Genomic DNA, 13,392 nt, shown 5'->3' with positions numbered 1-13,392 from the left:
CGAAAGGCCACCATAAATGCGGCACGTGCATATGCTGCGATGAAACCATTGAGGACTCTGTCTTCACATTTGAAAACATTCATTGGAAGCACGAAACTTTTACGAACTGTAAAACTAAAAACGTTGTTTACGCTATCATCTGCCCGTGTCCTTTGGTTTATATAGGGAAGACCACCCAAGAAATAAGGAGCAGGATCACTCAGCATAAATCCCGGATAAGGAGAGGCGTAGAAAACGCCCCATTAGTGAATCACTGGACAAATATGAAACATAAACAATCTGATCTAAGATGGACAGTATTGTCGAATTGAAAAAGATCCCAGGGGCGGTGATCTGGATGCCAAATTAGCCCAACGTGAGGCATTACTAATAATGAAGTACAATACTGCTCTGCGAGGACTGAACGAGATATCAGAGATATATAAAACCAACACTTGAACTACTGGCTCTGAAGTTAACTACAAGTCCCAGAAGTCTCCCTGAGTCTTATCAACCAGGAAGTACCAGTCCAAACAACTCTGCAGCTCTGATTCACTCTGCAGCCCGACTTCGAGGACGAAGGACCCGGTGTCTAACCCGGTATGTAGCGTTCAAGATGACCGGCAGTTTTTGGTCGCGCAAGTTTTATCACAAAACTAACCACAGGCCTCCCCCCCTTTTCAGTGAAGCAGAAGCACAAATCAAGCCCGCTCCGCGGTAAACAGAAGCATGGACTAAACGTCTAAACAGCCGCCGACATCAGTGCAGGTAAACATCCATCCGCGCGCCCCACAGTTGGAAACGACGCTGAAGGGTTTAAACTAAGCGCGCTTGTTTGATTTCGTTTTATTTCTTTTTCATTCACAGCCCCTGTATGCACACCACGGTGAAACCTTTGAAACCTTGACTTCTCTAGTCTTGAATTATTTGACTCTGGTTCAATTGCTAAAGGTAGGCTTTGGTTTGACTCTGGGTGAGTGTCTCTCGCTTTCAATTAGTTCGCTAGACTAAGCACCCCATTTCTGATTACTTCCACAGAACCAGTACAGGTCCTGAGGAGAACCCCACGAGTCGTACGGGTTCGAAACGCGTCGACCACCTTTTCCACGTATCTGGTCCACATCTCTTGCGTTTTAAATCAGCTCATGTATCAACCTTTCCAAGGAGAGTAATCCTTTTCAGAAACTCTGTTGAAAAGATTTTAGGAATATTTCTCAAAAAACACCAAGGGATTCATCCGACTGATTCATGACCGATACGTGGTTTCATGCACTTTTGTATTGTTGTATCTAGTTGTTGTTTGCATTGTTTTCATTGATTTTTGTGTATGCAAGTGTTTTGTACGATTGGAAGGCCATGAGTGTTGAGAGTGTGTAAATAATTTTTTTCACATGTAATTGTTGCTCATTGTATATATATATATATATATATATATATATATATATATATATATATATATATATATATATATATATATATATATATATATATATATATATATATATATATAAGAAAAATTTGTCGTTCTTTCCATGCACTAAAAACATTGTGTTACTTATAAACAAAAATAATTTTTGAAAAGAAGAATAAATCCTTAGTTGCTAAATGATTTTGCAGGTTGTTTATGCTTTATTCTGAACACCAGCTAGACTCATCCTTGAAAATAACCCTTCTCAGCAGAGGCGCTTGTGTTGCTTTCTAGTTCAGTTTGGCTCAGCCGTGCTGAGTAACGAGTCAAGACCCTTGGGTGTTTTGCGGTAAAGCTCTATGACAGCACCAGGAATGACCCCCAGTGTCAAGTGACCACTACCCTCCAGCAAAAACATCCAACGGATGACTGACACTACTGGACGACAGTCCTTAACCCCTTGCGTGCTTGTGACGGAACCGTTCCGTCACAAGCCTCGGGTGTGCTGTGCTGGTGACTGAACGTTTCAGTCAAGGCCCGCCCGCCGCGCCAACGCGGCGCGAATTCCGCGCCTGCACTGAAGGTTCTATTGGGCGGGCGGGGCCGTGACAGAACCGTTCCGTCACAAGCACAGCGCGCCCGAGGCTCGTGACGGAGCGGTTCCGTCACGAGCACTGGAGCGCTGCGCGGCCCCCCCTCCCCCTTAGCACTGCCGCGGAATAGCCACCGCAGTGAAGGGGTTAAAGGAGCTCTTAAATAACTCTCGTAACAATGGTCCTTTCACACCATCTCCAGCAGATGCTCTAAAGACCACCAATGAGACTGCTCCATCCACATCACTAAAGCGCCTGATTAGTAAGATCCTAGGAATCCAGATTTGGAATTTCAAATCAGGTGAACGTTTCCACCAAAAATCTGCAGTAATGATGCACCAGTGTTCTTCACTAAAGGCACATTTCTCACGGTACACCTAGATAGGAGGTCCATGGAAAAAGTCACCCATAAAGCCAAATACATGAGGAAATTGGTGTTTAAAGACCTCGTTCTATGGTAATCACTCATTCCTCGCAGAAATGTGGAAGAATAATTATACCCATCGTCAGCAACTCGTGTGGAATTAAATGTGAGCCAACTCTGCCCATGCAAAACACGCATGATATGATTTTAACAATCTATGTGTGCACAGATGGTGTGGCTCAAGATTGCAGAAACTGCCAGTTGGCAGCAGTTTGGACTACAAACACCAACTCAACATTACAGAGACCACCACTAGGACAAGGCACTGCTACCGCAGAGAACACTCATTCAATCACTTGATCAGCCAACCACACTATGGTTTCCCGGATGAAATGGGTCTCAAAAAGGGAAACCTCAGCGTACGCAATCACTGGAAATCACTCCACAATTAAGGGGCATGCACATATTTGCCCATATTCCAAGTGCAGATTTATTTTAAACCAGGGAGAGTTTTACCATAAGAGTATTTTCGCTGATCGGACTTGAAACCAGGGAATCAATGGATGAATCTGGAAAACGAGAAACACGTACCACAAAAAGACTCACAAATGGGGCATGGCTAGGTGCTACCTCAGGGAGAAGTTAGGCTCTAAAGGAAGCTAGTGTGAAGCCATGTTGCTTAACCCGCTGCTGTTTTGTATTCACACGTTCGACCTCTCCCTTGACGTGCACAGGCCTTGTATTCATGCTTGGCACAGAGTACTACTCACACTCAAGCTAGCTCAGCATCCGAGACCCTGTATCTTCTAAGGCCGTCTGCACAATTCTTGTGAGTAAGACCGGTTGATGCTGGCACCACTGAAGTTGAACTATGTCACATGCATCATCTTGTTGGATTACAGGAGGCATTTATAAACGCTGACCATTTCTGTCTTCGCTGCAATATTGCTACTTTTGTAAGTGGGGCATGTTTTATACCTCCGGTATGTTCACAGCGGCTTCCTCCACACTGGTGGCTCACAAGATTGCACCACCCCAGGAGAGATAGCAAAATATTCGGGGAACATCCTTTATGACGCAACTTTAACAACGCGGTACTGTTACCACGCTACTTTTACAACGCAAGTCGTTACGACGACATATGCTGGGGCGCTCCAGGATAGTAAATAGTCTAATTTACTATCCAACTCCTTCCCTAAAGTCCACGGGGACTGGAGTTGGAATAGTCAATAAAACTATTTACTATCCAGCGCCCCTCAACGCAAGTCGTAACGACTTGCGTTGTAAAACTAGCGTGGTACAGTACGCGTTGTCAAAGTACGCGTCATACATCCAAAATATTCACATCACAAATGAGCATAAAGTAGCAGAGACGTGCTCTGCTCTAGAAACGCCCAAGGTGCCATGAGCAAATGGACTAAATGATGGAAGGAGATTTAAAAAACACCCTTTGCACAACAGAGTCCTCGTTAAGGTTATGTGACCCTTACAGAGGCCATTAAACTCTGTAAGGACTGGTTGACCAAAGGACATTACGTTTAGATGATTAAATAAACACCACAAAAAAAAAAAAGGTTGTCTGATATCGTTTTGTAGTGAAAGCTAAACCGTGTAATTTGGGTAACCGATGCATTCCATGAGAATCAAAGATTCAGATCTGACTTTCGCTAGTATGTCAACTAGCACAAGTTACACGAGCCGCTAAACCGAGCTTTAAAGGTCAATGGGCATTAATATCTATAGTTCTGGGTGTAGAAGAGACAACCCCCCCCAACTACATAGTGACCCTTCAACTGCATGAAGGGGGTGGAGAACCAGTGCTACCAATTGAAAATATTGTGATCGGGTTCAGTTACAAGGGACATTTCCCAGATCACACAAGGCTACGTGTCAAGTAGATACTACTGCAGGGCTCCGTCTTGTAGATCACGGTAAAGAATAGTTACCTTCTCCGAACTTGTCGGTGTGTTGAAACGCCTGCACCAAACGCAGAGTTTCATCCACAGATCGGCCGACGGGCAGGTCGTTGATGGTGATCTGACGCAGGATCCCCTTGTCATCGATGATGAAGAGCCCTCTGCAAAGAGAACATAGGGACAATCAACCACTAACAGTAAGCCCACCATCCCCTTCATGCAGACTACATGGTACCCCACAATCCGTTGCAAGCCGACTGAAATGAAGAGATTTGTGTCTTGCTCCAATTGTCCTACAGGGCATGCCCAACATTCCACTTTGCTAGAACCATCCTGCAGCACGTCCTGGGTACAAATTACCTTGATTAGTTTAACTGAGTTTCCAAATTTGTGTGAACAAACCAAAACAGTCTACACCTTTGCACAAACTAAGGGATTGAGTGTCCACCCACCTTTGTGTACCAAACACGATACAGGTCTCTAGTGGAGGACCTACCTGTGTGCTCCACCCTCGCTATTTAACGCTAACCCTCAGCAGCCTCTGATCTTGCTACTCCCCATAACCCATTTCCATGCTTTATGAACCTGTACCAGCCTACGTATGGTCAGATACGAAGATTAGTGACATAATGTATAATTGCCGCTTTTCCAACACCAGACTAACCGTAATTAACAAGACAGTACACAAGCCTAATCAAATAGCAAGGAAATCCAAACCCACCATGAGAAACTAAGGCAAGGGGAAGACAAGTAGCAGAATCAGACTGTACAGCTCATTTCACCAACAGGTCCATCTCATCTCTGCATAAGAAGCCCTGCATGAAACCACGATGCAGCCTATGAATTCATTGGCGCTTCAATGGCTCGACACAGGTGCCACTGTATGTGTATTGCTGTCCCGCCCCATACGTCTGCCCCCACACGTGTCTGAAACTCAAGATCCACATAGATCCCCACCATAAAACCAGTTGCATGGCACCATAGAAGAATCCTTACCACATAAGAGATCTAGGATAAAGTGAGCTAAAGTAACTAAAAGCTGCAGGATCGAAAAAGTTGATGACCAACCCCTTGGATGTTCTTCATGTGCAAGCTGAAGCAGTCTGGAGCCATCTGCATACGCAGAGACATACAAATGTTAAATAAGGCGATTAAGAACGCCATTAACATCTACTGTTGTGGGTATTTCTACATCTACAAACATTCACCTCCAAGGAAGGCGCATGGAACAAAGGTTTATTTCTCCTCCATTTTCCTACTTTCTACGCGCCCTGCATTGTACTGCAGATATAGAAGGTATGGAAGTGTTAGTATTTGTACTATGGATTCCATTTGCAGTACAAACACTTTGTGGTCACTATTGAACCATAAGATTGGCAAGCCGAATCTCATTGCTCCACTTAAGGACAAACTTTAATATTACTGTTTTCATAGCACATCCATCCACAGGCCCAGGCATGTGCACCATGAGGTTCATCAGAGCAATGAATCTGCAAATAAACCGATTACTTCTCTAAAAATCTCACTGAGAAGAGACAGTCTACCTCCTCCAAAGGAAAAACCCAATAATGCCTCTGCTCACTCAGGAGCACTTTAGACAAACTCTTGCTACTGGGCCCTGAGGTCAGCCACGAGATGGGATTTCTGTACAGTGTGGTAGGACAGGACTTCAGCCTTCTCGTGTTCAAGCTAAAGCAGATGTTAACAGCACTTTCTGCAACTGCCGGGTTATGAACCAGAATGTAGAAGATCTTGGAAGGATTCATATAGTGGTTATCCTTTGGTGCTCTGGGTTCAAGTGACTTACCTGAAGGCGATCCCTTCATCCTCTTTCAAGACCCCATAGTCTAGTGAAATGGTGCGCTTGGTGTCGGCCGCCAGCGCGATGTTCATGGTGCCCAGCCCACCTTCTTTCCGCGGGGTGTTGGTCCTGAAACACGAAACAAAATGAGATCTGGCATCAAGCCTGGTACAAGAACACTGAACAGCCTGGGCTCAATTAGTGCACATTCAATACAAGATAGTATTTGTGCAGATATTTTGCTACATAATTTATTAGCTACAGCCACACTGGTGTATTTTCTAATCCTGCAGTAACAAAAGCATTTGAAAAGCCCTTTCTAGGCTAAACTGATTGAGCTAACCTTTATAACTATAGTCATGGCCCCCTCTTAATTAAGAGATTACAGGTTTATACCACTTAATACCTAAAAACTGTTGATTCCAGTACCTGACAAAGACAAGAAACATCCAGAGGGCCTGCACTGTGCGCTTGCCCCAGGCTTCACAAGCTTCTAGCAGCCGGCCCGTCAATGCCCCTGGTATAATATGGCCTGGACAGTGAGTGAGATTAGGCCTGCTTGGAACAGATAGAGGGCAACCGCGAAGGGCATAAGCCAGTTAAGCCAATGATCGGCATCTGTGCCAAAACTTATCTGCTCATCTGGATGTGGCCTGGTTGGTAAAATAGCTCGTGAATTGCTTACATTTCAAATAGCACCATCTAGCAATGCAACTGGGGTGCATCGTGTTCATTATGTTCATCTGTGGACCGTACGCTCCCATAAGAAACAATCCAAGCTTGAACAAAGCAGCAGCCAGAAGTTCTAAACTTTGGCTCACCATTCGCTTTATGATCAACTCCAATAAAACAGCACAATCCTGTTTAACCGATGTTTCACATACTTAAAAATGGCTCCAAGACCATGCAGGGTACTCCATGTGGCTGCAACCACAGCATGAACAAGACCTTTAAATATGGGCAAAGTTTGGGAAACGGACAGTATGGAATAAAATTAAAGAGTTAATAGAACAGGTTTTGCAGACCCTACACACGACTGCTCTACAGCGCCAGTACAATCTCTAGGGTTTTTCCAGCAGCTCGAGGTCACGCTTCGAAGTGTAGCCTGTCAAGTGATGCATGGACTGAAGCGTAGGGTCTTACAGTGTAGGCTCCATATGGTCAGTACATCGTACATACAAAAATGTGTCGGGGGAAGGACTAAAGCACGTCTTAAGGGTACAAGTGCTCACTCCACAAACCTCTACCCATGATCCACCCCTTCCCCCCCACACAGCTGTCTGCAGCACAGCTGACCAGTTGGGTAATATGGTTTATTAAGTATGGGGCAGAGAGCAATTAGGAACCAAGCATGATGTTTAAAATTAAGGATCCAGAGTCTTTCTTGGTTGGGTCAGGCAGCCGAGATCAAATCTACACCCAGTTAAACATGGTCTACAAGTTCCACTCTTCCCCAAGTGGAGTGGTGCAGAAAGTAACCTCCGTGAAGGGGCATTACAAACTAACCTGGGGGAGCAGCTCTGGACATTGAGCCTGTAGGTGGGGCAGGGGGGCTTACCAGGCCAGGTGACAGAAGTGAGAGTCCACAGAGGCGCCAACCACCTCACAGTTGATCTTCTTGAACTCCTCTGCGCGGTCACTGAATGCAATGATCTCCGTGGGGCAAACAAAGGTGAAGTCCAGAGGGTAGAAAAAAAGAACCAGGTACTTTCCTGTATTAGACAAGAGGACCGTTAGAACAGCACACAAGAACCTTCAGACAAGACCATTAGTGCAGCACACAAGAACCTTCAGACAAGGGGACCATTAATGCAGCACACAAGAACCTTCAGACAAGGACCATTAATGCAGCACACAAGAACCTTCAGACAAGAGGACCATTAGGGCAGCACACAAGAACCTTCAGACAAGAGAACCATCCGAGCAGCACACAAGAACCTTCAGACAAGAGAACCATCCGAGCAGCACACAAGAACCTTCAGACAAGAGGACCAATCAAGCAGCACACAAGAACCTTCAGACAAGAGGACCAATCGAGCAGCACACAAGAACCTGCAGACAAGAGGACCATTAGAGCAGCACACAAGAACCTTCAGACAAGAGGACCATTAGGGCAGCACACAAGAACCTTCAGACAAGAGAACCATCCGAGCAGCACACAAGAACCTTCAGACAAGAGAACCATCCGAGCAGCACACAAGAACCTTCAGACAAGAGAACCATCCGAGCAGCACACAAGAACCTTCAGACAAGAGAACCATCCGAGCAGCACACAAGAACCTTCAGACAAGAGGACCAATCGAGCAGCACACAAGAACCTGCAGACAAGAGGACCATTAGAGCAGCACACAAGTACCTACAGATAAGAGGATCATTAGAGCAGCACACAAGAACCTTCAGACAGGAGGACCAGTAAAACAGCGCACAAGAACCTTCACAGGGCAACAGCTTATTCAAACTTATCTTAGACAGTCATAGTAGGGGGATAGCTACTAAAGCCAGGGACCCAAAACGTAACATTCAGCAATTCTCTTATAATCATGACATAAGGTCGCGGTGTCAACTTGACCACAACATTGGTGGGGAGAATGAAAGCTGACACTTGGCTGCCATTATTTGTAGTTAATGGAAACCAGCTTTAGTAAAATAAAAAAAATAAAAAAAAGGATCAGGCATAGGATTTGGGGATTGAAAGGGTTCTCAGTAAATACTGTTCACCACGAAGTTAAACTATACTAGGAGAAAAAAAGCATACCCAATAATTCTGGTTCACAAGGTAAGATTGTTAGATAGACACTTAACCACTCAACGGCTTAACAGCCAAAGAGTAGCAGCTACTGAACAATTGCTTCAAGTTCATGAGGTTCTGTTTGAGGATCAGGCACCAAATGAGGAGTGTCTCTCCAGACATCAGTAGGAGATCATTCCAGGTTTAGGAGCATTTCCCACAAAGGATCTGGACACAGTTCCAAGAGGGTTCTGCAGGACACCTACTGCGGCCAAGCAGGATCAAGCCTGTTGTGACCCTGTAGGTGTCAGGTGTCTTGGGATATTACGTTGTAGAGATTCGTATAAGGAGCAAGCCGGTTCAAGAGAACAGCAGGCCACGTGTGTTGACAGTGTGGGGAGCTTGTGCGGTCAAGAATGAGGTAGCAGCATGGGGCACAGCTTTCATCGGAGTAAGAGGATTCCTCTGGGCTTCAGGATGGAAGACATCAACCCCAAACAGCATACAAGAGCTTCAACAGCAGTTTTGACTTGATAGTTCGGCCTCTTTAAAGGTGTACATTTTCTTCAATTAAGAGTCCTAGGGACACCATAAATACAAATACTTTGAGTAATACTGGCTTTCTCCTCAACATTCTTCAAAGTTTAGTAGATTATAAATTAGTGCAAGTCAGTGTTCAAGGAGTCAAATTTCTGGTGTATTTGTTTTAAATGTGGTCTTTTGGGCCAGGCAGGTAGGTAGACCAGTTCAGCTGATCTACAGTATTACTTTGAGTTCATTAAAATCCATGTGGCTTACAAATATTTTATGGTTTAACGAGAATACCCTTTAGGTTTTGCGTCTGAATTTAACCTGAGAAACTATGGTATATGCTTGGCCTGATTAATGAACTACACTTTACAAAAAAAAAAAACTTGGCTCAGGCATGACTTCCAACGACATTATCATGCTGTGCTTCTGATAAGTGCAAGAACTCAGCAAGACATGCGAACTACAGTACCACCTTTATGTCAACACGTTCTTATGGGGTTGCATTCTGGCAAAGTAATCTCAATCCTCAACAGGGACTTGCTCTTAACTCAAATATTTAGTCCTGCACCAAACGAGATGTTGCTGAACATAGTCCTGCTCTCAATGAAACGGGATGCAATGAGATCAGGTCCCATTTAATAACTAAGGGGGCATAAGTCACCCCGGGTCCAAATTCCTATATTTTCCAAGCAGCCCATATTCTCCTACGTAATTTGTGTGGACTGGGCCAGGGAAAGTTTAAAAGGAAAACTAGCAAAAGAGCCAAACTCTGATCAATGCTTTCCGATGACTCCAACAAATAACTGGTGTGTTTTATGGAATCCATTCTGCTTCAACAAATACACATTTATCCAAAGCAAAGACCCAACAATTCCCAAGAATGCGCATTTGTGTTAATATTTGTATCACTAAGGAAGACAGTCCACTTTAGTGATAAAGACAGGCTGCAACATTAAAGAACCAGCATGACAAAGCCAATAGGTCTCGTGTTTGTACAGACCTTTAGACTTTGCCAATGCTCATTTGGTTTCTAAATCTTTTATGAAGGAAGACGTGCACCACAGTAACATTGCTGAGGAAGCTTCTGCTCCAAAGGAAAAAAGCGAAACGTTGTCTAAAAGCCCAAACCCTTCATGTCAAGGCAAACACTACCCCAGTCTCCAGCAAAGAAGAAGACTGGATGTATAAAGTGGTTTTGCACATTGTAAAACAGTGCTGCCACTCCCTGAGCAAAGTTGGATGCTGGAGAGGGAGGAACCAGAATGAATGATAGTGCAGCAGGCCAATGAAGGAAGAGGTTGGACCGAAAGCTCACCTAAGCAGTAGAACAAACGTTCTTGGCTAACATCCTAAAATAAAAGGTTGCTTGAAAGTGGGTTATTGGTAGGGGCAAATGTAGGTCTGCCACTGGCAATAAGGCCGCTAACACATGGTAGGACCCAGCATAGGTCTTAGAAAATTAGTCCTATGCTCAACCCTTGGTAACGTGGCTGCGAGCAGACAGGCGTAACTTCAAAGACAGGTATGTAAAGCATTTAAAAAACACCATTTCAGTAAATAATTAAGACAAAATAAAAATAAATCCAACACCAATTTACTAAAATAGGTAATATTTGTATCTTTTAACTAATACCAAAATGGAAAAAATCCACTGTAGGGAAAAAGATATGAATTTTTAAAGATTAGTCACTTTCTAGTGCTTAGAAACCAACAGTGCCCCTTTTAGTCATTTTGTTTCCTCTGACAGGGACACGTTTAAAAATGATTCTGGAGAACCTCACCAAATGTGCCACCTTCCCCAGTAGGCGGGGTCCAGTTAGAACTCCTTCCTGAAGTTCTGCTTGCGGGTCCCAAAGTATCCAACACAACCCAAGGTTCTGGATTCTCCAAGAGGGTCCTTGAAAGTGTGAAACTTCAATTCCGCAATCCACTTGAACAAAACCCTGACAAAACCACTGGTACTCCAGGCTGGGAATTCTTTGTGGGGATGTCCACTTGAGCTCTTAACCTGTAGCTTGCAGGGAGTCCACTCTTTAGTCCTTTTGCAGCAAGGTAATCCATAGGGCTGCAGTTTCACTTGGTGCAGTCTTCAGAGGTCAGGCCTTAGATATCTTTCCACAGCAAAACTTCCTCAGTAGGGCACTTCTTGCTTCAGTAAGTTTCAAGCAGCAGATCTGGAGGGCTCTGCCCCTCAGATACGTATACAAAATTCTCTGGGTCAAGCAGCAGGTCACTCATGACCAATGAGAGCAGGGTAACTCCTCAGTTGGGACCACATCCTGGAGAGTGGCATTATTTTGCCCCAGAGAGCACCAATCTTCCAAATCCATAATTGCAGATTTTCAAGCAAGGAGGCAAGAGCTGGCTAAACATGCCCCCTGGGATGGCTTATTTCCATTGACTCTCCCCCTACCATCTGCACATACCTTCCTTAAGCCTAGCACTGACTCTGGGTCAAGAGTGTGAGAGTGAAACTGAAACTCAGGCCTCCCCTCTGCCTTTGAAGAGCATGGTTTACGACTCCACCCCCTTGCCTGGCATTCTTATAGACCAGCACACTCCCTCCCAGCAGAGTTGTTAACCAAAGGGTCTCTATCACCTCTTCAAAGCAGCCTGGCTAATCCACTAAACTCTGACCAGTCAGAGCAGACTACTGGAAGGCTGAATTTGGACTTACAAACAAGAAAGTCTTATAACTTCTTGTATGTACACTTTAGGAGAAATTCAATATAATATTGTTGAATTTTTCCTTAACATTCTAGTAAGAGTTTGAAAGGTAGCTCTATCGCCTTCCTATCAGTTCTTCTTTAATAACTCCCTTCCATGTTAACCTATGGGCCATGGGATTTGCAATTGGGAATATGACGTGGGCCAGTTTTCGATCTCTAGGGTTTATAAAAACATTTTATAAGTATTACTCTAATTTCTACAGGACCCCCACCCCCTGTGCAACTAGGGGAGACTTTAGGGGTTCTGAATCTGCAGAAATATTTTAGATCTTCCTTACCCAGTGCTCCTAGCATCAAAGTCGAATTTGAGCAGCACTTTACACACAATTTGGGGAGTGAAATGTGAAATTTCACATTACCCAGGCATATAAAAACCCATTTTATAAGGGTGTACCTTATAGATAACTGCACCCCCCTCTCCCCCACCCCTGGGATACCTAGGGGACCCTAATATGCCAAAACATTGTAGGGTTTCCATTGTTAAGTGCTCCTACCACCAAAGTAGAGTGAGCACTTTTCTACTGTTTAAAACCAGTCCTGGCAACCAGGGCTGCTTTTAAACTGTCCTACGGCTTCAGCACTGCACACATGCTAGTGCAGAAAAAGCTGGCCTCTTAACTGCCATACCCCAGGGTACTGGGGACTTCTAGGTAGTTTCAATCCCCTGCCCTAATATATACGCGAGGCCTATGGGGTAGGTCACGCCAATTACAGGGGGTACCCCACCATACTTTTTTTTCTTTTTATTTTAAAAGTTTTATATAGCACTAGCTTGACCCATAGGTATCAGAGCACTTTACAAACAAATTGTGAAAAACAGAAGGACATTACATAGTAGGCTGGCAGTAAGGAAGTAAACCAAAGAAAAAAACACAGCATGGGAAATAAATATGCAGTGCAGCGGAGGGGGAGAGAATAAAAAGAAAAAGATGATTAACATAGTCCGGTCACCAACTACCCTTAAATGTCAAGAAAGTCTTCAACTCTGATATTTAAGTCTGTGTCCTTTTGGAGTGTCTGTAAGGATGGCCTTCCCATAGTCTTAGAGAGAACTAGGGATTGAACTACTGTCTTGAGGTCATCATGGGGAAGAAAAGGTTTCAATTGTAGGTGTTTTGGAGAGAAAAGAGCACTTTTGCAGAGGTTATGATGTGGGCCTCCATTGATAAGTTCTGGTCAAGGGTGATGCCTAGAGACTTAACTGAGTAGGATAGGGTGAGGGGGTAGTTTAGGGCAACCAGATTCTTGAGCCACTCTTGGATTGGACAATGGTTGCTTTTTGGAGAGAATATGATTAGTTCCGTTTGAGCTTCAAGTGGTTAACGTTGAACCAAGTTTGCATC

General features: G+C 44.3%; 1 protein-coding gene across 1 annotated transcript in view; it reads right to left on the bottom strand.

Annotated features, from left to right (window-relative positions):
* The window catches only part of LOC144786139 (peroxiredoxin), a 65,192-nt gene that overhangs the window by 15,665 nt on the left and 36,135 nt on the right, over nucleotides 1-13,392 (bottom strand). The window contains exons 3-5 of the mRNA XM_078665157.1: nucleotides 7,620-7,773; nucleotides 6,068-6,190; nucleotides 4,291-4,421 (exon numbers count right to left, since the gene is read on the bottom strand). Coding sequence (XP_078521283.1) covers nucleotides 4,291-4,421; nucleotides 6,068-6,190; nucleotides 7,620-7,773 — 408 coding nt within the window. The remainder of the gene's footprint in view (nucleotides 1-4,290; nucleotides 4,422-6,067; nucleotides 6,191-7,619; nucleotides 7,774-13,392) is intronic.

The sequence above is a fragment of the Lissotriton helveticus genome, chromosome 1_1 (genome assembly GCF_964261635.1).
Source record: "Lissotriton helveticus chromosome 1_1, aLisHel1.1, whole genome shotgun sequence".
NCBI classification, from domain to species: Eukaryota; Metazoa; Chordata; class Amphibia; order Caudata; family Salamandridae; genus Lissotriton; species Lissotriton helveticus.
Note: the sequence above shows the minus strand (reverse complement) of the source record. Positions and strands in the feature narration are given on the sequence as shown.